Source organism: Lethenteron reissneri, chromosome 12, assembly GCF_015708825.2.
Source record: "Lethenteron reissneri isolate LAM-NWPU_2019-01 chromosome 12, ASM1570882v1, whole genome shotgun sequence".
In the NCBI taxonomy this organism is placed as follows: domain Eukaryota; kingdom Metazoa; phylum Chordata; class Hyperoartia; order Petromyzontiformes; family Petromyzontidae; genus Lethenteron; species Lethenteron reissneri.
In genome coordinates, this window is record NC_083790.1 from 7,525,658 (window position 1) to 7,545,874 (window position 20,217).

The 20,217-nt window shown below is 42.6% G+C and overlaps 1 protein-coding gene across 3 annotated transcripts in view; it reads right to left on the reverse strand.

Annotated features, from left to right (window-relative positions):
* Nucleotides 1-20,217, reverse strand: part of FBXW2 (F-box and WD repeat domain containing 2) — a 126,602-nt gene that overhangs the window by 40,705 nt on the left and 65,680 nt on the right. For 2 of the 3 annotated variants that reach the window (XM_061550631.1, XM_061550629.1), the window contains one exon: nt 8,539-8,681. In XM_061550631.1, the coding sequence (XP_061406615.1) occupies nt 8,539-8,681 (143 nt within the window). The remainder of the gene's footprint in view (nt 1-8,538; nt 8,682-20,217) is intronic. The other variant, XM_061550630.1, reaches the window with a different exon arrangement.

A 20,217-nucleotide genomic window follows, 5' to 3' on the forward strand; every position in this document is an offset into this window, starting at 1 on the left:
CGTGACGTCACTGCAGAAGAGCCCCTCCCCCCCTTCATTAATATTTATGCACGCGTGGAAATTTACATGAACGCACAAGGTCGCGCACTCCACATGCCGCACCCCTCCCCTCATTAATAATCATGAGCGGGTGACGTCACTCCACATGTCGCACCCCTCCACAATAACCATGAGGGTGACGTCACTCCACATGCCGCACCCCTCCACAATAACCACACCGGGAGGATGACGTCACTCCACATGCCGCACCCCTCCCCAATAACCATTTGCGGGTGACGTCACTCCACATGTCGCACCCCTCCACAATAACCACACCGGGAGGAAGACGTCACTCCACATGCTGCACCCCTCCCCAATAACCATTAGCGGGTGACGGCACTCCACATGGAGCAACCCCCCTCATTAATAATCATGAGCTGAACAATTTTTATTTTGAATATTTCAGATTTACTGCAATATACACCCGGCCTTTGGACGGGCAAAAAGGCTAGTCCTTAATACTCAAGGTGTTCAATGCCTATCCATCCATATTATATAATGCAGATAGCTCCATGCCTTCCCGAATGGCCTGTAAGCTGAAAGACTGACCTGTGTTTTTAAGCAAGTATCAGAAGCAGAATCTTTATTTATCCTGGAGGAATCCTATGAGCTATCATGCTCGTTTTCACAGATGTCCAGTAAGTAAACGTACCAGTTTCTGTTTTTAAATAGCAGTGGATTACAAGTAAAATAATACATAATTATTAAAATTACCACAACTTTCGAAAGCTCACAATGTATCATAGGTCTCCTTGTCCATGGCTGATTAATGGTAATCTCCAACTGATAGCCATTCTCTGGCAAGCACAAGAATAGCTCTCAAATAGATGCAGCATGTGCAGTGGATTATAACAAGTTAAAAGGAGTTTTACTGAATAATAATGCAGCAGAAAGAGAAACACGTGATCTCCCACACATGCATTTCTCGCTTTTCCTTGCACTCGTTTGCTTGTACAACATTTGCTCGCTCTTTTGCATGCATGTATGGTCTCCTGAATAGAGCAGTGCAGCCTATTTCAGGCTGTTGGTTCAAGTGCTTGTTCGCGAACACCTATTAAGGCTGGCACGGCACAAAGGGGTGTTTGTGACTAGCACAACCTCTAGCTGCTGATGTTTACAAATTACAAGATATTTGCTTAAAGCATAGTCGACTGAGTGGAGGCCCACAATCGGTTCAGGCTGATGCTAGCCATTGTCGGCGATAAAATTCAGGTCGCTAGGTACATAGCGCAGTGCACAAACCACGATGTTGCCGCTTGTGAATGCAGTCTTTAACACACACACTTGCTCGCTCGCATACATACTTACTTATATACGCAATAATTCGCACACACATACCCAGTCTCAGGCTGTACCTATGCTCTTGATTGCTGTGCTTCTGTTGGAGAAAATTATGATTATGGCAATGATAATATTGATGATGAATGATTATGATGATGAATCATTTAGTAAAGGTTATTATGTATAATTAGACCTGTCAGTACAAACCACTATACATCATGTTCATTCAGTACTCCATGGGTGCCTGACAGCATGCATTTTGATGCACAAATATTTTGGACATTTACCCAATTTTGTATGCTGCTTGTAATATAGGATGCTATTCTACATTCTATAATGTGTATAAGCATTGACTTAATAACGGAATGCATATGGTCGATTTAAAAACATTTGTAAGTATTATTGCAAAAATCGAATTTACATCCGAAAAAACGTTAACTGATAAATTGGGTATATTTAAAAACGGTGAGAACACTTCATGAATTGGAGACACAAAGTGCACATTTTGAATTATATGCATCAACAGATTAGCAATTAATAAAAATTGAGGGCTTTGCTAAAGCCAATTATATATCATACAAATATTATTGTGATTTTATTCAGTGCATCTAAAGTTATCCCGTAAGGAAAACATAAATAAACAAGCAAATAGATAAGGAATAAACATTGAACAAATTACAGATGGCCTACATGCAACAAAGTCTTACATATACAGTCAATAAGCTCCCATCACCTCCATCAGGCGGCATGTCTGCGGGTATGATAGTAGCTCTACATCAAAACGGATCAGAAGTGCACTACATTCCATCCGTAAATGCCACATTTGGCATCAAAAAACAACCATCTACAACCAGAGCTCTGTTGCTATCCATAAAGCCATCTCAGCTTCTGAGCCAAGACAGCATATGCAAGTTTCGAAGTTGTGTTCAACTGGGAGCCCTAATGGTACACATGTGACGCGATGTTCTTTTTTACGGGTTTCGATATATCACTCTGGCTGAGTCGCGAAGTATATGCAATGGATGGATATGTGACAAGGCGACAGCTGCAATATTGCAAAGTTATTCCACTGATAGTGCTCAACACATGTTTATTGAGTTAAATGTTTCCGTGTGGACAAAGCTTAAGACCACACAGTTGACAAAAAGTTTTTTTTCTGTGGTCATCTCACTGATGTACACCGAGCACGTACCGTTTAAGAGTGTTCGCGGCTGTGTACGTGGGGAATTCAGAAGAACAAGTATGGTGTGGTATGTTGGCTTGCTTGCCTGGAGTGTTTGTGCAAAAGTGCACACCTAGCAGAGGTCGCAACCGGGTACCCGATACCCGGCTACCCGTACCCAGTCGGGTACGGGTACCCGTTTGCGACCCTGGTGCGGCCGGGTACGGGTACGGGTAGACCGTGAGTCACTGGTGAGTAACCGTTTGTCACTCATTTCCCAACGTCTTGTCTCTTCTCACAATTCAAGTTCCTAGAATCAACCCACCTGCGCCTGCAACATGGCTTCATCCCAGAGGTCGCAATCAGGTACCCGATACCCGTACCCTACGGGTAGGGTACGGGTACGGCCAGGTACGAGTACCCGTTTGCGACCCTGGTGCGGCCGGGTACGGGTAAGGAATCAAAACCCGTTAGCGACCTCTGACACCAAGGTGAACGCTTGCGACACAGCTTGCCGTGCACACATCGCCACATATGCCCTGCACGTTTTGTTAGACGGCGCCGAGTCGTTGCACTCGCTCTATTCCCAAACGCTTCCCAAGGAATCGTGGAATGTGTTTGCGTGCATGCATGTGTAGATTTTCGCTGGGGGCTGTTACGGTGAGAAACCCTGACAGCTGTCACAATGGCAAACGGGTTATTTCCCTAGAGTAAGCGCAAGGACACGGGAGGAGAAAAGGAAGCAAGAAGAAAAAGATTAGATTAAACCCCGGGAGAAAAACTGTGAAGCAAAATTTACAATAAAAGTTCTATACCAGCCATGACTAGGGCAATACAAAAATCTTTTACTTGAGAAATTATATTTAATATACTTCATGACTTCTTATGAATAGATAATTTGCCAGAGAGGCAATATGTATTTTTTTTTTATAAAAGTCACTTGATTATGTGAACATTAATTCATATTTAAAAGGGCCTATCAGATAATATGGATTCACAAGATGTAGCTCAATATTACAATAATTCCATGGGAAGTGAGAAAACTTAGTTCTTTAAAAGTAAATGCATTTTAAACAAGGGTACACCCACTATTGTGGACTGAAGCACAAGTGGCTTAAATGTCCTCAGCCTTTTATGTATGTATGTATGCATGCATGTTGAACTTATTTTGTGCTGTACATAGCCAACCGTGCTAATCGGGGGTGCTTTTGAAGAGTAACTACCAACGTTGTTTTTACATTGTCAATCAGTGAGAATCACTGTCCACGGGACAAACAAAACTATCCAACACTTTTGCAAAGAAAGCACCTTAAAAATGCGATAAAAAAAAATTGAAGATCAAGGTGCGGGCAGCACACCACAATGTAGTAGGCGGTTCTCTTATTTTTCAGTCATTTCATTTCTTAATTACAACCAGTTTTGAACCACATATGATTAATCAATTGACTTCATGGATTGTACCCATTAGATGTGGTTTACAAGAGGTGACAACGCATATGGGTCAACGGGTTTATTTTTTTATATTCATTTAAATATAAAATACACCATTCGGGTGTATATTCATTTATTTCCTTTAAAAATCGTCAAAATCCTCCACAGCTACGGAGCAGCGGTGTTCTGCTTCTGCCCGGCTAGTGCAGTAAAGTGAAGGGTCTGCGGTAACCACGTGACGAAATTCACTTTTCCAGTTTGTGTTTTGGTGAACTCTTGCCTGCAATGGTAGTTAATGCTATGGATAATACAACAAGATTACAAAGGTAAAGGTGCAGCCATGAAATTGTTTGCTCACGCCATTGTTGGTGGAAGGGTCTCGGACATGGCAAGTTCGAGAGAGGCCCTTTGGAGGGTGTGTGGCCTACTCTTTCACGCTGGCATGACATCTCGGAAGAGATGTCGGACATTTGCACGTGACCTGCAATCAACTAACTGTGGTGGACCAATTAATACTGCCAAGTGGGCATGGGCTGGGAGATGGAAGAAACTTTCCTAACTGTTTCAGGTTCCGCGCCAGGAGATTAAATCAGACCGGCAACCTCTGAATTGTAACCTGGGTATGAGAACCATTAGGCGTTTGCAGCACCCCATGGGGAATGTATGCTAATAGTAACCGATTGGACCGATGTGAGCACCGATTAAGAAAAAAGCAATGTAACACAGGGAGATGGCCGAATATGCAGAAATATTCTTTCCGTAGCACAGAACCACTGAGAAACACAAAGCTCTCATTTGCCTGTGCCTGACAATAATTATGCATACATCAGTCTAACAAACATGCCCATTGTCAGATCCAAAGAGAGAATAAAAGGTTTTGATTGAAACCTACCCTGACAAGTCCATCACCAAGCACAATGCATGCTTTCTTTCAAATGGCAATTCTTTTGGATTCGATTTCCAGCATGTTACGTACACCTAAAGATATTCAACTGAGCGTAATACCTTGTCTTCTTATTGCCTCTGCTGAGCCAAATTCATCAGTTAATTTTTGTGATGTGTGTAGAACATTAATGTCACACAAAACGAGCTTTGTCCTCTTGATTTTTCAATTATATCGGAGCATATTAGATTGATTTAAGCATGTGTGGGTTTTTATTTATTTATTCCTTGATTTTGTACGTTTTTTTCCAGTATAAAATGGTGTAATGTAAATAAAGAAGAAATTTACACCATGTTCCTGCTGAGGTACGATTGTAATAGCAAAGCCAGATGTTGGACACGAAAATAGCACAACTTCGCAAACTGCAACATATGGCAGGATAAATTATTCATCACACAAGTAGAAGTTTGTAAGTGCAAGAAAATTATTTACAGGGTGCTAAGAAAGCAGACCTGACTTTGGTACTGTAAATAGTAGTTCACTGCCAAGCAGGGAGAGATGGTGGTTCGTAACCAAGCGCACACATGCCCAAGTGGCAATGTTACAAACAGCACTATCTCTATACTTTGGGTCTTTCGGTAAAGCCACGTAGATAGGAAAATTATACAAAAATCAAAATATCATGACGTTTCGATCGCAACACAAGCAATCGTCATCAGGTGAAAAAATATAGCGGGAGAGATGCTGAGGCAAGAAAAAAATTAACCCGTAAAAACAAAGTTTTTCACTATAAATCCTTTATATGCGTGTTCAATGGGCCACAACCCAGCCCACATTGGTCTTTGAAATGGGCGGCTAGAGTCCTCTCGTCCTCTGGCTTGAGATGGCTGCCACCTATGGGTCAGATGATTGCCTGCCACCATTAAGCAATTGGTAATTAAATATACTTTTTTTTTACCTAAAAGTGTAAAATTTAGGAAAAAAATTTTCACGAAAAGAAATTGTCACGCACAACGAGTCTGTGTGCAAAATATCAGCCCGATTGGATCACGGGAAGTGGGTTAAAAAACGACCGAAAGATTTGCACGGTCGTAAGCGCGCAAGCAAGCAAGCAAGTGAACTTAATATAAAGGATTTTAAAATATAGTGGGAGAGCTGCTGAGGCAGGATGTTATATAGGTTTGAGATGGGTGCAGCCCAAGGGTAGAGATGGAATTTGCGTGTAAATGTAAGATCGGAGAGCTGATGTACCTCCACGACTACGAAGCTGTGGAGGTGGCCATTGTATTGTGAGAGATTAGCATGTCAATGTAAGAGAACCACCGCAATGGTGGCTGTGTTAGTGAGACATTTAGCCTGTTAAAAAACCGCGAGTCACCGCCACATCGAGGGAAAGGAGCAGCGGTGTGGCTGTGTTAGTGAGAAAGACCCAAAGAATATGAATTCCTGCAGTCACGAAAGCTTTAAGTCAAGCACTATCTCTCTTCCCTCCAATCTTAAATATTCTACTTGGTTAAATCACAAATACATTCGAAATATAGAATTCAACAAGCTGATCTTTCAGGAAAAATATCCTCACCTCTCTTTATCCAATATCTCTAGAGTCCTATATGCATTGGAGATTATTCATTGGGTTTGCATATTTAAACAAAATGTTTATTAATGTGCATCGCTTCTTGGACTACGCTAGAAATAAACAGTATCCTTTACATGCCCTCAGCTGCTTTCACAGGTAAATGGTTTCCCACTCACCAATTTCTATTATCGGAGAGCCCATTAGATAACATCCAACCAAAGAAATTTACAGGATCCAGCCAACATAAGCAACCAATTTGCCGGATCCGTTTTCTTTCCCCTCCTCAATTCCAACAAACAGCCCTATCTGAGTGTCACACTCTTTGCATTAGCAGGCTTGATAAAAAGAGAAATGGCTTTTCTTCAATGCACCTGTCCCTACCTTTAAGCGCTTCCTGACATGCATTAACCCTCCTTCCTGCAATTCTCTCAACTGGGAATGAGATTAAAATTGGGTAAGGTTTGAAACAGTTTACCCCAGAACAACCATGTCTGTGGCTGAGCACACAGCTCGCTTTGTCTCTCTAGCCAAACTTTGAGACATGTTTTTTTATTATTATAAATAGTCCTGAGTGGCTAGTGCATCACAACAACCTCTCAACAAATCTGGTTCAATCCCAAACAAGGAAGTATATTTTAACAGAACCCAGGGAGTCAACTTGACCCTTGATGAACTCAAGTTTATTCAATGGGACAATTCCATCACGAATGCCCTGTTTACAAGAATATCTAGTTACTCGTTCAAGTTCATTTATTAGGTATAGCCATGTGAGCCATTCGGCTCTTGAATCGGGTGCAACCGCAACAAACAAAAAAACAAAAACATGAACAAGAAAACATCTTAAAGTGACTATGTGACTAAGTGCAAACAGAAAATCCAAGAAGAGACAGCAAATATTGCAGAAAAAACACTGTACACCAACGCCGTGTGCAAACATCCCAGTGGGATGCAGGTACAATGGATGTGCCAGTAGAAGCTTGCGATGCAAGCACTAGGTCAGTGGTTCCTATCCTGCAGCCCACAGACCACTGATGATCCACCAAGGCCATGGGAAGTGGTCTGTCGAACTGTTGTAGACACTAAAGTTGTGAAGTAGTTTTATATTTAAAATAGTTTTATATTGAAAACAATTTATTGGTGCATGGTCTGTAAAAACATGTTTTAGGGTTTAAAGTGGCCAGAAAGGTTTGGAACCACTGTACTAGGGCCACTGAACATGTTCCATCTCAAACCCATCTTGTCTCTGTCATCCACTGGGAGTTTACCTGACTGATACACATTCCAAACTTAAATGTTTGATCACTCTAATACATGACTTTGTATTTGAGTGATTGATGTCTTGAGCATCACAGACATAAATGTACCTCTCAAAAGCTTTTATTTTAGAACAGCAGTATTTTAAAAAACATATTTTAGAATTATTATATTAATTTTTCTAATAATAGGGATTAGAGATAAAATGTTACTGCTGATGAATTTAAACTAGAATGACAACATTAATAGTGTTGTAGTGATAAATTATCTCTCTGCCGTAAGGTTTCTTACGAGCATCCCGATCTTTATTTGATTTAAAAATAAAAAACGTTAATTTAGCATATTTATGTATTCCCAAATATAGGAATGCAACAAATTGTATCCTAAAAGGCAAATTTAAATCATCATTGAAGGACGACCTTAAAATATGGAAATCAGTTGTGTGCCTTTAAGCATTGAAAGTGCTGATTTGTCAACAGCAAACTGCCACATCTGAAAGTGACGAATACATTTGACACACTCGATTATCGTAACATGAGTCTATTTCTAATTGAATATCACAATCATCTTAGGTCAGTCTATATTTGTATGCCTCCAGTGAATTGGGTGAATTATCTGCCTCGTTGGCAGTGATTAGAGAGCTCAACTTCAAATACAGGTGGAGGTCAATTCTGCCCATCATTTTTCCGAGACAAATTTTTTTCATCACTTTGTGGGAAGACGAAAGCGTTCATCTTACTGATATGCCTCCAAACATGGGAATATGAAATATCAACTATTTTCTCAGTGTTGCCCAATATAGATGAGCCGGGAGCTGCTGACTTTTCACTGCGAGAATACAGAAAGGGGCTTTCTTCACCGATGGCAGGCTAAACGGTAGCGACGCACAGCGTCGGGACCCAGCTCCCTCACCATTGTTACCTTGGTGACCCACTCCGAGTGTCCGGTGAGCGTGTTGAGACAGGCGGCGGACGAGAGCGACCAGATCTTGACGGCGAAGTCGGCCGAGCCGCTCACCAAGATGTCCAGCTCATCTCGGTAATCCACGCTGAACACTGCGTACGGAACAACCGCGGCACACAAGCGCAAACACAGCGAGCGCGCTTTAGAAATTTAGATGTAGATTTAAGTTTCCTTTGTGCCTTTACTCCCAATTACATGCATTGAATAACTATGCAAAATTTAAATTATTTGTAACAATTGGAAGTTGGTGTCCAAATTATTTGTAACAATTGGGAGTGGGTGTCCATGCAAGCTGGGGTTGGGCGGCTTAGCTACATAGAAACAATCTGGGTACTTTATTATGTCAAGTGGCTAGAGCTTGGATGTTTAGAATATGCTTTATTGCCTAAAATCCATTTGTATGAGTAAGTTATTGGTCAAGAGTGCATTACCCGTTCCACCCATCACCATTGATAAAATCCATAAACATTGAGTAAGCATATTTGAAAGGTGGCAATACACACTCTGGAGCCAAGGAAATAAAGAATAAACACAGCATGTTCTGGGTTCAAGGGCAGTATGTTTCAGAGTTCTCACTTTGTCCTAATGAGCAGAAAAGTAATTTTCTGGTCCAGTATAGTACGTATTGAGGGTGATATATTTCGAAGGCCAGTTTAACATGCATCTAGGAATGTTTTGTAATGTTAACCCTTTGCGAGGACTTAAAAGACATCAATTTGAATATGGAGAAATTGACCAAAGTAATATACATGACTAGCTTAACTACCCGGCTTCGCCCGGGACTTGGATTCACCACGCCCGGCTGCCTTTGTCCCCCCAGTGGCGATGTTCACACACCGCACCAGTTACTCGTTTGAGGCTGAGTCGACCAAGGGGAGGCCTAGGACCGGTTCAAATAATTGTCACCGGTGGTGGCCGTGAGCGGGAATCGAACTCGGGTCACCGGGTTTGTAGCGCAGCGCGCTAACCACTACACTACCGCTCCCCCCACACACACGCGCGCGTGCGTCCAAAGGTACACATACACGCGCTTGCTGCAGACACACAACTTTCAGGGTGAGTATGGCAGTAAACGACTGAAATAATAAAGCAGTGCTGCGCGAAGAACGCCTTAGACCTGCAACACATTTGTATGGCACTTTCCCCTCGGAGGGTTGGGGGGGGGTGAGCAGGCACACTCCGTTACGCTTCCGCATACGGGTCACATGACAGATGTGACGTCACAGCTCACTTGCCGTGCAAAATATATGCATTATTGCGCCCCCCCCAAAAGCAATACAAAAGTCTATTTTTATAATTTTTGCATGGTGTACAGTCTGGAAAGTACCCACATGGCAAATTTCAAGTTTTTTGCATGTTGGGAAGTATGCTAAACATTTTGAACAGACACACATTCACACATTTCCCTTTTATATATATAGATTGTATCTATCCGTGAGATTTAAGACCCCAAGAACAAATACTGGTACAACCAAATGTAATAACATGTTATCAATTATTTTGCCTCACCAACTGTATTGAAGGACAATAAATGAAAGTGTTTCATCGTGATCATATTAGCACCAGCTGTAGTCAATTAACTCCTGCATGAAGGCCTCCCTGCCATAATACATCTCAGGCTCTCAGGCGTGTTACCAGTCTCAGTCCCGTCAATCGGCAATCTTCTCTTCTCGCGATGTGTCCTTTGCAAGTCTATTTTTTATGCAGTAATCATGCTAAGTTGTGTTTCTTCTTTGATCCATGTATTCTATTTCAGTCCCTCAATATAAATCCCAGCATGCATATCTCCAAGGTGATAATCCATCACCAAGGCTATTCACAATGACATAACAAGATACTTTCCAGTATGTTAAATTGTAGAAATGAGTCTTTTTTTGCATGTGTAGTGACATAAGAGGGGAGGGGCTACTGGGGGCTCTGGGACCCTAGGCAACCCAGACGCTTAAGCCCCTTGGCGCCAGGCACTGGGTTCCCAGGCAACCCAGACGCTTAAGCCCCTTGGCGCCAGGCGCTAGGTTCCCAGGTAACCCAGACGCTTAAGCCTCTTGGCACCAGGCGCTAGGTTCCCAGGTAACCCAGACGCTTAAGCCTCTTGGCGCCAGGCGCTAGGTTCCCAGGTAACCCAGACGCTTAAGCCTCTTGGCACCAGGCGCTAGGTTCCCAGGTAACCCAGACGCTTAAGCCCCTTGGCGCCAGGCGCTAGGTTCCCAGGTAACCCAGACGCTTAAGCCCCTTGGCGCCAGGCGCTAGGTTCCCAGGCAACCCAGACGCTTAAGCCCCTTGGCGCCAGGCGCTAGGTTCCCAGGCAACCCAGACGCTTAAGCCTCTTGGCGCCAGGCGCTAGGTTCCCAGGCAACCCAGACGCTTAAGCCCCTTGGCGCCAGGCGCTAGGTTCCCAGGCAACCCAGACGCTTAAGCCTCTTGGCGCCAGGCGCTAGGTTCCCAGGCAACCCAGACGCTTAAGCCTCTTGGCACCAGGCGCTAGGTTCCCAGGTAACCCAGACGCTTAAGCCTCTTGGCGCCAGGCGCTAGGTTCCCAGGCAACCCAGACGCTTAAGCCTCTTGGCACCAGGCGCTAGGTTCCCAGGCAACCCATACGCTTAAGCCTCTTGGCACCAGGCGCTAGGTTCCCAGGCAACCCAGACGCTTAAGCCTCTTGGCACCAGGCGCTAGGTTCCCAGGCAACCCAGACGCTTAAGCCCCTTGGCGCCAGGCGCTAGGTTCCCAGGCAACCCAGACGCTTAAGCCTCTTGGCGCCAGGCGCTAGGTTCCCAGGCAACCCAGACGCTTAAGCCTCTTGGCGCCAGGCGCTAGGTTCCCAGGTAACCCAGACGCTTAAGCCTCTTGGCGCCAGGCGCTAGGTTCCCAGGCAACCCAGACGCTTAAGCCCCTTGGCGCCAGGCGCTAGGTTCCCAGGCAACCCAGACGCTTAAGCCGCTTGGCGCCAGGCGCTAGGTTCCCAGGCAACCCAGACGCTTAAGCCTCTTGGCGCCAGGCGCTAGGTTCCCAGGCAACCCAGACGCTTAAGCCCCTTGGCGCCAGGCGCTAGGTTCCCAGGTAACCCAGACGCTTAAGCCTCTTGGCGCCAGGCGCTAGGTTCCCAGGCAACCCAGACGCTTAAGCCTCTTGGCGCCAGGCGCTAGGTTCCCAGGCAACCCAGACGCTTAAGCCTCTTGGCGCCAGGCGCTAGATTCCCAGGCAACCCAGACGCTTAAGCCCCTTGGCGCCAGGCGCTAGGTTCCCAGGCAACCCAGACGCTTAAGCCCCTTGGCGCCAGGCGCTAGGTTCCCAGGTAACCCAGACGCTTAAGCCCCTTGGCGCCAGGCGCTAGGTTCCCAGGCAACCCAGACGCTTAAGCCCCTTGGCGCCAGGCGCTAGGTTCCCAGGTAACCCAGACGCTTAAGCCTCTTGGCACCAGGCGCTAGATTCCCAGGCAACCCAGACGCTTAAGCCCCTTGGCGCCAGGCGCTAGGTTCCCAGGCAACCCAGACGCTTAAGCCTCTTGGCGCCAGGCGCTAGGTTCCCAGGCAACCCAGACGCTTAAGCCCCTTGGCGCCAGGCGCTAGGTTCCCAGGTAACCCAGACGCTTAAGCCTCTTGGCGCCAGGCGCTAGGTTCCCAGGCAACCCAGACGCTTAAGCCTCTTGGCACCAGGCGCTAGGTTCCCAGGCAACCCAGACGCTTAAGCCTCTTGGCGCCAGGCGCTAGGTTCCCAGGTAACCCAGACGCTTAAGCCTCTTGGCACCAGGCGCTAGGTTCCCAGGCAACCCAGACGCTTAAGCCCCTTGGCGCCAGGCGCTAGGTTCCCAGGCAACCCAGACGCTTAAGCCCCTTGGCGCCAGGCGCTAGGTTCCCAGGTAACCCAGACGCTTAAGCCTCTTGGCACCAGGCGCTAGATTCCCAGGCAACCCAGACGTTTAAGCCCCTTGGCGCCACCAGGGGGGGGGGGCTGTGTGTGCTCTGTGGGATATCAGGGGGCGCACACGGCCCCACCCCTCGTGGGGACGAGGTATAAAAGGGCAGCTCCCTGGACGATCGAGGCCAGTTGTAGCTCAAGACCCAAGACCCAAGACCAGCCATCTCAGGACCCTGGGATGCTGTGAGAGCCAGTGGTGGGACTCTGGAACTCCCGGCTCTACGTCCTTGTGAGGGCGAGTTCCAGAGCGTAGCCAGAGTAGTGGATCTAGGCTGTGTACCTAGGCTGTGTACCTAGGCTGTAACAGAGTAAAAGGACTGTTGGAGTGTTGGATTGTAATAAAGAAGTTACCTCTACAAGTGTCTCCGGAACCCATTACACATGCATAAGACAACTGCAGCACTTGCTTAAAGATATAATCACGAGCTTTTTTTGTAGACCATAGCCTGAAGGCCACATGCAGTCTCCAGAGAACTCTTATAATTCACTGACAAGCCCATGATAAAAAAAAAATCTAATGAAATGTTTGTTTATGGAATTGCTGTATGTACTAACAATGCCACAATTCGTCAGTCTACAATTAATAATTTGAAGACACAAAGTTACTTTAACCAAGTTACATCACAGCTACATATGCATACGAAAAATACTATTTCGCTCCAAAGCCACTTAAAAAAGAAAAACTGTGGCTCCTAGATTAATGGATGGGCAACCATTTTTGAAAACCTATAGGGGAAATTTGTATTAAATAATATCCACAAATCCTAAGCAATATATGCACAATGTGTCTATCGCATGTAAATGTATGCGCAGTATGAAGTGATCAATTCCTGTGCCACAGCATGTCAGGACATCCGAGTAGAGCGCACATTATCACAAAAAAACCTGTGAACATTCTAGAAATTAATGATTACACATTTTCCAAAACTCATTTAAATTATTGTAGATATTAGAGCTGTGTAAAAATATGTAAAACAAATCAGGTTGATTATGAACATTAATATTTTATACATATTATTAGCACGGTTGGCTACACAGTGCGAAAGAAGTTCAACATAGATATGTATAGTTATTTTAAAAGGTCCTACAGTGTTTATTTATACATTGTTGCTAGTCTATCAGTCTAATGGTCTACAGAAGTGTTCTTCATTGTAAGGCCCGCGGGCCACTCGCAGCCTCTTACAATACAAAAATGTGAAAACACCCCTTGCAGTCGGTGTGGTGGCCTCCCTCACACCGAGATCTTATTGACAAAAGTGACATCCCTCTGAAATCTTCTTGGTTCTTTCGGTAAAGTCACGTAGAAGGGAAGTAATAAAATTATAAAAATAAAACATAATAAAATAATTATCACGACGTTTCGGCCACAACGCAAGCAGCCGTCCTCAGGTGAAGAATGAAACCACCAAGCTTGGAGCGTATATTTAAGGCGCTCTTCCCCCCTCCAACCCAGCTTAAATATACGCTCCAAGCTTGGTGGTGTTTCATTCTTCACCTGAGGACGGCTGCTTGCGTTGTGGCCGAAACGTCGTGATAATTATTTTATTATGTTTTATTTTTATAATTTTATTACTTCCCTTCTACGTGACTTTACCGAAAGAACCAAGAAGATGAATCCCTGCAGTCACGAAAGCTTTGAATCGAAATCCCTCTGAAAGTTTGTGAAGAACACTGGCCTAGTGACCTTTTGATGCTTGTATCCATTTCTAACATAATATATGACATGCAACCCAACAGTTAGACAGCTTTTGATACACTATATTTCTCTTTTGAAGTCATTGCTGTAGATACATCTAGCGTGGCGAGGTATAGAACAGAACATACTGATGTTACTACTGCCTCCTGCCCCAATCCATTTTGGTCCCAAGCCATTATACCAAATTTGAGCTCTCATAACTACGTACTTCTGAATCAAGCTCAAAACACAAAATGTTTCGTGTGTTGGTGGCTTGATTGGCCTCTGTGAATACCTCTAAGGGCGTACCTTTGTCCCTCGTCTAAGTAGTGCTTGCACAGTGAGGCTGGGCTCAATGGTGCCAACTTAGTATGTGGCATGTTATGTTGTAGCCAAGGAAATGGGTATAGTGTATTTTTGTATCCATGGTATACAAACATTATGTTGTTTTAGCAATCTTTCTAATGCATTTACAGTATTCCGTACAAGCAAAGCCTATGCACGATTTTAAACCTATGTACGATGTTAAATCTATGCAGGATGTTAAACCTATGCAGGATGTTAAACCTATGCACGATGTTAAACCTATGCACGATGTTAAATCTATGCACGATTTTAAACCTATGCACGATGTTAAATCTATGCACGATGTTAAATCTATGCACGATGTTAAATCTATGCAGGATGTTAAACCTATGCAGGATGTTAAACCTATGCACGATGTTAAACCTATGCACGATGTTAAATCTATGCACGATTTTAAACCTATGCACGATGTTAAACCTATGCACGATGTTAAATCTATGCACGATTTTAAACCTATGCACGATGTTAAACCTATGCACGATGTTAAATCTATGCACGATGTTAAATCTATGCAGGATGTTAAACCTATGCACGATGTTAAACCTATGCACGATGTTAAACCTATGCAGAGAATGCACTTTACTCTCACATCAGTTAGGCACCTTCACAATCAAGGACTGATAACTCCAAACTTATCAGTTGAATTCTTAGAGAATGTGCCATTGTAAAATTGTTCCCACGTGCAAAGATATGCAAAATTTGGTCAAATTATTTAGCAGCCTCTCTGTAAAAATCTTCAGTTAGACTTTGCTGGGTAAATAAATTACATTGTTTTTAATATTACTCATTTCACCACACATGTAAATAAACAGGAGATTGAAAATGCATACAAGCATGTGATATTCATCCACAAGGGTATGGTAAGCCAATTATGTGCAATGTCCAGTAAAATAAATGACAATACTCACTGGATTGCTGATAAGAAATTAGAAAAATGATCAAATGATTACACCTTTTAAAATTCTTGATTCAGTTTCCCAAATTGCAAATGCATCATGGTCTTGAGCGATAGATTGTTATAGATAAATATTTTCTCATCCAGTCCATCAGTTTTGCATACCTTTTTTAACTTTTTATTTAAATTAACATCACTAAAGTCAACAGGAATGTGGACTTAACCCCACTGACTTAGGGTTATAAACAGGAGATGAGAAGAACTGCTGCAAAGCTCATTTGAACAAGAACCACTCACTGACTTTTAATTTAACAAGTAAAGATCATTAGACATTTAATGAATGGCAGGGGAGTCCACACACATGGACTCGAGAGCTCAACCTCTGGAATGCGAAGCCACACACACTAAACGCTGTTGCGCAGGGGAAAAAACAAGCGAGGCGGCTTGCAATACAGCGCACAAGCGAGTCCAAGCATGCACGCAATCACGGGCACCTCAATGCACACATATTAATCAGATGTGCTTTCATGAACAAGTGCCAGGATGCATATCAGCCTCACTGAGACCACTCGAGGGTGTTACAAACCAGCGGGAATTGTGACAAAATTGTTGCCTCCATGGCATAGGCATACGAGCATTGCATTACGAATTAACATAATATGAAAAAATGTTGCTGTGCACTTCAGGCATTGTTACATGATAATAAATTACAGGGGCATGTACTTCCATATACCTCACCGATCCACACATGAACACATGGACTTATATTACACATTTTATGTCCACATATAGAATATATAAAACGTGCAAATCACAATCATTATAACAACGAACAGAAATTATTTTTAAGAAATTGGTATTAATAAAGAAAGCTGCAATATGGGCTGAAGATAAATATTCACCTTTATAAGCACTAATTCTTTTAAATTTAAGTTGTCGAAAAAAGATGGGGCATAGCAGCAAGTGCAGTGCTTAGTGTACTGCGATATGAGGTCTATTCTCAGACTTTATTGTCAATTGATATCTCAACCTGTCCTTGGCACCCCCTTACCAACCCTAGTGCGGTAAAGTATGGTCAACAACCCCTATCACCGACACGATTTGGGAAGGCCTTCGCCCAACTGTGAATTGACAAAGGATTATACATTTTTCTTTATTTAAAAAAATGGTAACCCTAAGCAAATAACAGCAAAGCATGTAATAGCAGAAAAGCATGTAACCTACGTGTACTATATAGAATGCGATAAAAGAGACTCCTTGCAGGCAATGACTGAGGCTAAATAACGCACGGTAAATGAGGGCGATGTTGGACACCAATGTGAATTGACGTGCACTGTAGGTTGCTTTGTAGGCAGAGCACATCCACTACGCCTGCAAACACAACCATCAACAGCACATAAATCCCAGCGACAACAACAAATCCCACAACTCATTCCCACATGACAGCATGCGTTGTTTTGGAATTCTGTTCTTTGAATTAAACAAAAATATTTAAGGAAAACACAATTCTTTCGTTTTATAACGCTGCTCCATAAAATAATCATTTGTGCTGCCTTCTACCCACACGGATATTTTTTTCAATGCTGTTTTATTAATGTGGCAGCATTATGGTGCCACATTATGCATTTTCACCAGGATTGTAGACATATGTGCTTTGCATATTTGATGGCATTTTCTATGCAGTGGAAAGACCTCACCAACAGTTAATGCATACAAAATAATGCTTTCTTTTCCATGCTCTGATTTACTGAAGGGTGGGGGTGAAAGGAGTACACACACAGTATTCCTGCCAGCATGTGTTAACATGTGTGAACTTTCTCCATTATAATTCCAAAAATACCCTAGTCAAACATCTTAACCAAGACCTTGTTTAAATAAATTGAGCTTCAGTGAGGTTATCCAAAGTGAATAAATGATTGCTCTGAGGTGGGTGTTCGCAAGCAAACAGGTCATATATCCTAGAGCTGCAACTATCGACTACTGAAATAATCAACTAATATCTTAACTATTGCTTTGATTAGTAACATTTAAAAATTATGATTACATAATATACAAATCATGAAACCAGACCCAAGGAAATGATGATGTCATCATTCTTCATCACGTTTCCTGTGTTTACAGGGCGCCGATTTAAAACCGAGGACGACTGAACGATTAAAACCAAATCCAGAATTAGTTTTAAAGAAATATATCCAGAAAAAAATTATTGATTGAAAGATTTAATTTTCCATATAAGCAATAGAACGTTACTTGATCATTAGCAATATTATATGTACTGCTATGCAATTATTACATTTCTATTAAGTTTGATGTTGGCACAGTTGCAGAAATTTGATTGGCTCCCATTTCGATTTAAAGCTTTCGTGACTGCAGGGATTCATCTTCTTGGTTCTTTCGGTAAAGTCACGTAGAAGGTAAATAATGAAGTAATAAAAATTACAAAACATAATAAAATAATTCTCATGACGTTTCGGCCACAACGCAAGCAGCCGTCCTCAGGTGAAGAACAGGTCTGTCGGAAAGACAGCGTCTGAACCATTCTGACGCTGTCTTTCCCACAGACCTGTCTGAATGGTTCAGAAGAACAGGTCTGTCGGAAAGACAGCGTCTGAATGGTTCAGAAGAACAGGTCTGTCGGAAAGACAGCGTCTGAATGGTTCAGAAGAACAGGTCTGTCGGAAAGACAGCGTCTGAATGGTTCAGACGCTGTCTTTCCGACAGACCTGTTCTTCACCTTAGGACGGCTGCTTGCGTTGTGGCCGAAACGTCGTGAAAATTATTTTATTATGTTTAATTTTTATTATTTTATTATTTCCCTTTACCAAAAGAACCAAGAAGATGGCTACCATTGTTCACATTTCCTCGAATTTTTTTTGTATCCCCTTCCTCGTGCGAATGATTAACAAAGAGGGGCACAATCTTTGCTCCCACTCAGTAGTGACATTGTGTGATGCTCGGCAAGATTGTGAATTCAACAGTGAATTGCTACGCCAGGTACAATGAGCGCTGCTCCACTCACCCATAACTCAATCAGCGACACCCATAATACCAGGAAACACGCTGCAACACTCATCTAGCATAACAATTCAGCATTAATTAAAATTGTTCACAGTGCCTGCTGCAAATCCTTTAACAGCTATACTTGAAAATGTGTACTTATTAAAAATGTTGTACTTTTTTCAACAGTGCAAGATCAATTAACAATGACTAAACCTGCTTATAGTGTATGTGTTGTCCCATTGGAATCTCCTAGCCAAAATGTTCTGTTACATGCACCTTCGTGTGTGCCAAATGGGCCTTTAATTCTCCCATTTAATGGAATCAAGAGCAAGGACGAGCTTAATGAGAGAAGTAATAATGCCTGCCCTGAGACACACTCATACCACCCATCTGAATTTACAATGATGACTTCACAAAGTCATACACATAACGTAATACACACCTTAAAGGTGTCAGTTTTGTACCAGTTTAAAAGGGTAAAAACCTACTACTATATTTTGCCACTGGTAAAAGAGATCTCATAGTGTAAACGTGGTATATGGTCAGATAAACGAGCAGAAAGAAATGTAAAAAAAGCTAAATAAATGATTGGTTAAAGTAAATATTTCGATTTAAAGCTTTCGTGACTGCAGGGATTCATCTTTTTGGTTCTTTCGGTAAAGTCACGTAGAAGGGAAATAATAAAATAATAAATCTAAACTTAATAAAATACAATTCTCACGACCTTTCGGCCACAACGCAAGCAGCCGTCCTCTGCTTGCGTTGTGGCCGAAACGTCGTGAGAATTGTATTTTATTAGTTTAACTTATACTATTTTATTATTTCCCTTCTACGTGACTTTACCGAAATAACCAAGAAGATAAAGTAAATATGTTTAAACAGTGACAGTTGTACAATTCCATTTTGTGAACAAAACGTTTAACATGTGCTTGTAATTAATTGTTTCCCATGCATCATTTAATTGTTTAAAATACGTCTGATTTTTAAGCAGGAGATGTTGCTATTTTGCATTGTGATTTTTATTATTGAGAGTGGTACGGCAGTCTTATTTACTATGAGCCAAAACTAAATGTGTTGTGACCCATAATTCAAGCATATTTTAATTACTGCATTAAGCAACACTTGCAAGTATGCCTATTAAATCAATTCTGGAGTCAAAAGACCCCCCCTCCCCTGTTTTATACACCAAGGCTGTCGGTACAGTTTCAGAAATGTTAATTCATCCCAGAGCACTAAATCCAACAGATGTGTAGGGAGGCTGACATAGCAAAGGAAAGTGTGTTTTATGATGTACGGCAGAGTGCACTAAATCAGCTTCTTCAGCCACGCTGCTTGAATTTTATCCAACACGTGTGTACCTTGTGTTGCAAAACAAAGCCGTTCCGTTGATATGTACTCTTTGTATATATACACACATATGAACTTTGGGAGCAGGCATGAATGTTTTGATTGTAGTGTGGCATTGCAGCCAATATTTTCACCATATATTGTACAAGAATGCTTGGCAGAAGTAGCTCTATAGCTGTGTTATAAAGGAACAAATCATAAAATAGCTCTCCCGTAAATATGACTTGGTACTGTGTTCCATAAAATGAGAGCTGTAGTTATAAAAATATAAATATATAAGGTGCACGATGGTAAAAAACTGTAGAACATTATTGGTATTGATGGAAGCCTGAAACATATTAGGAAATATTAATTTTGTAAAATAAAAAATGCTTCATTTTGGTTTTCAAGATGACAAACTGGGGGGGGGGAAGAGTTGATCCATTTGCGA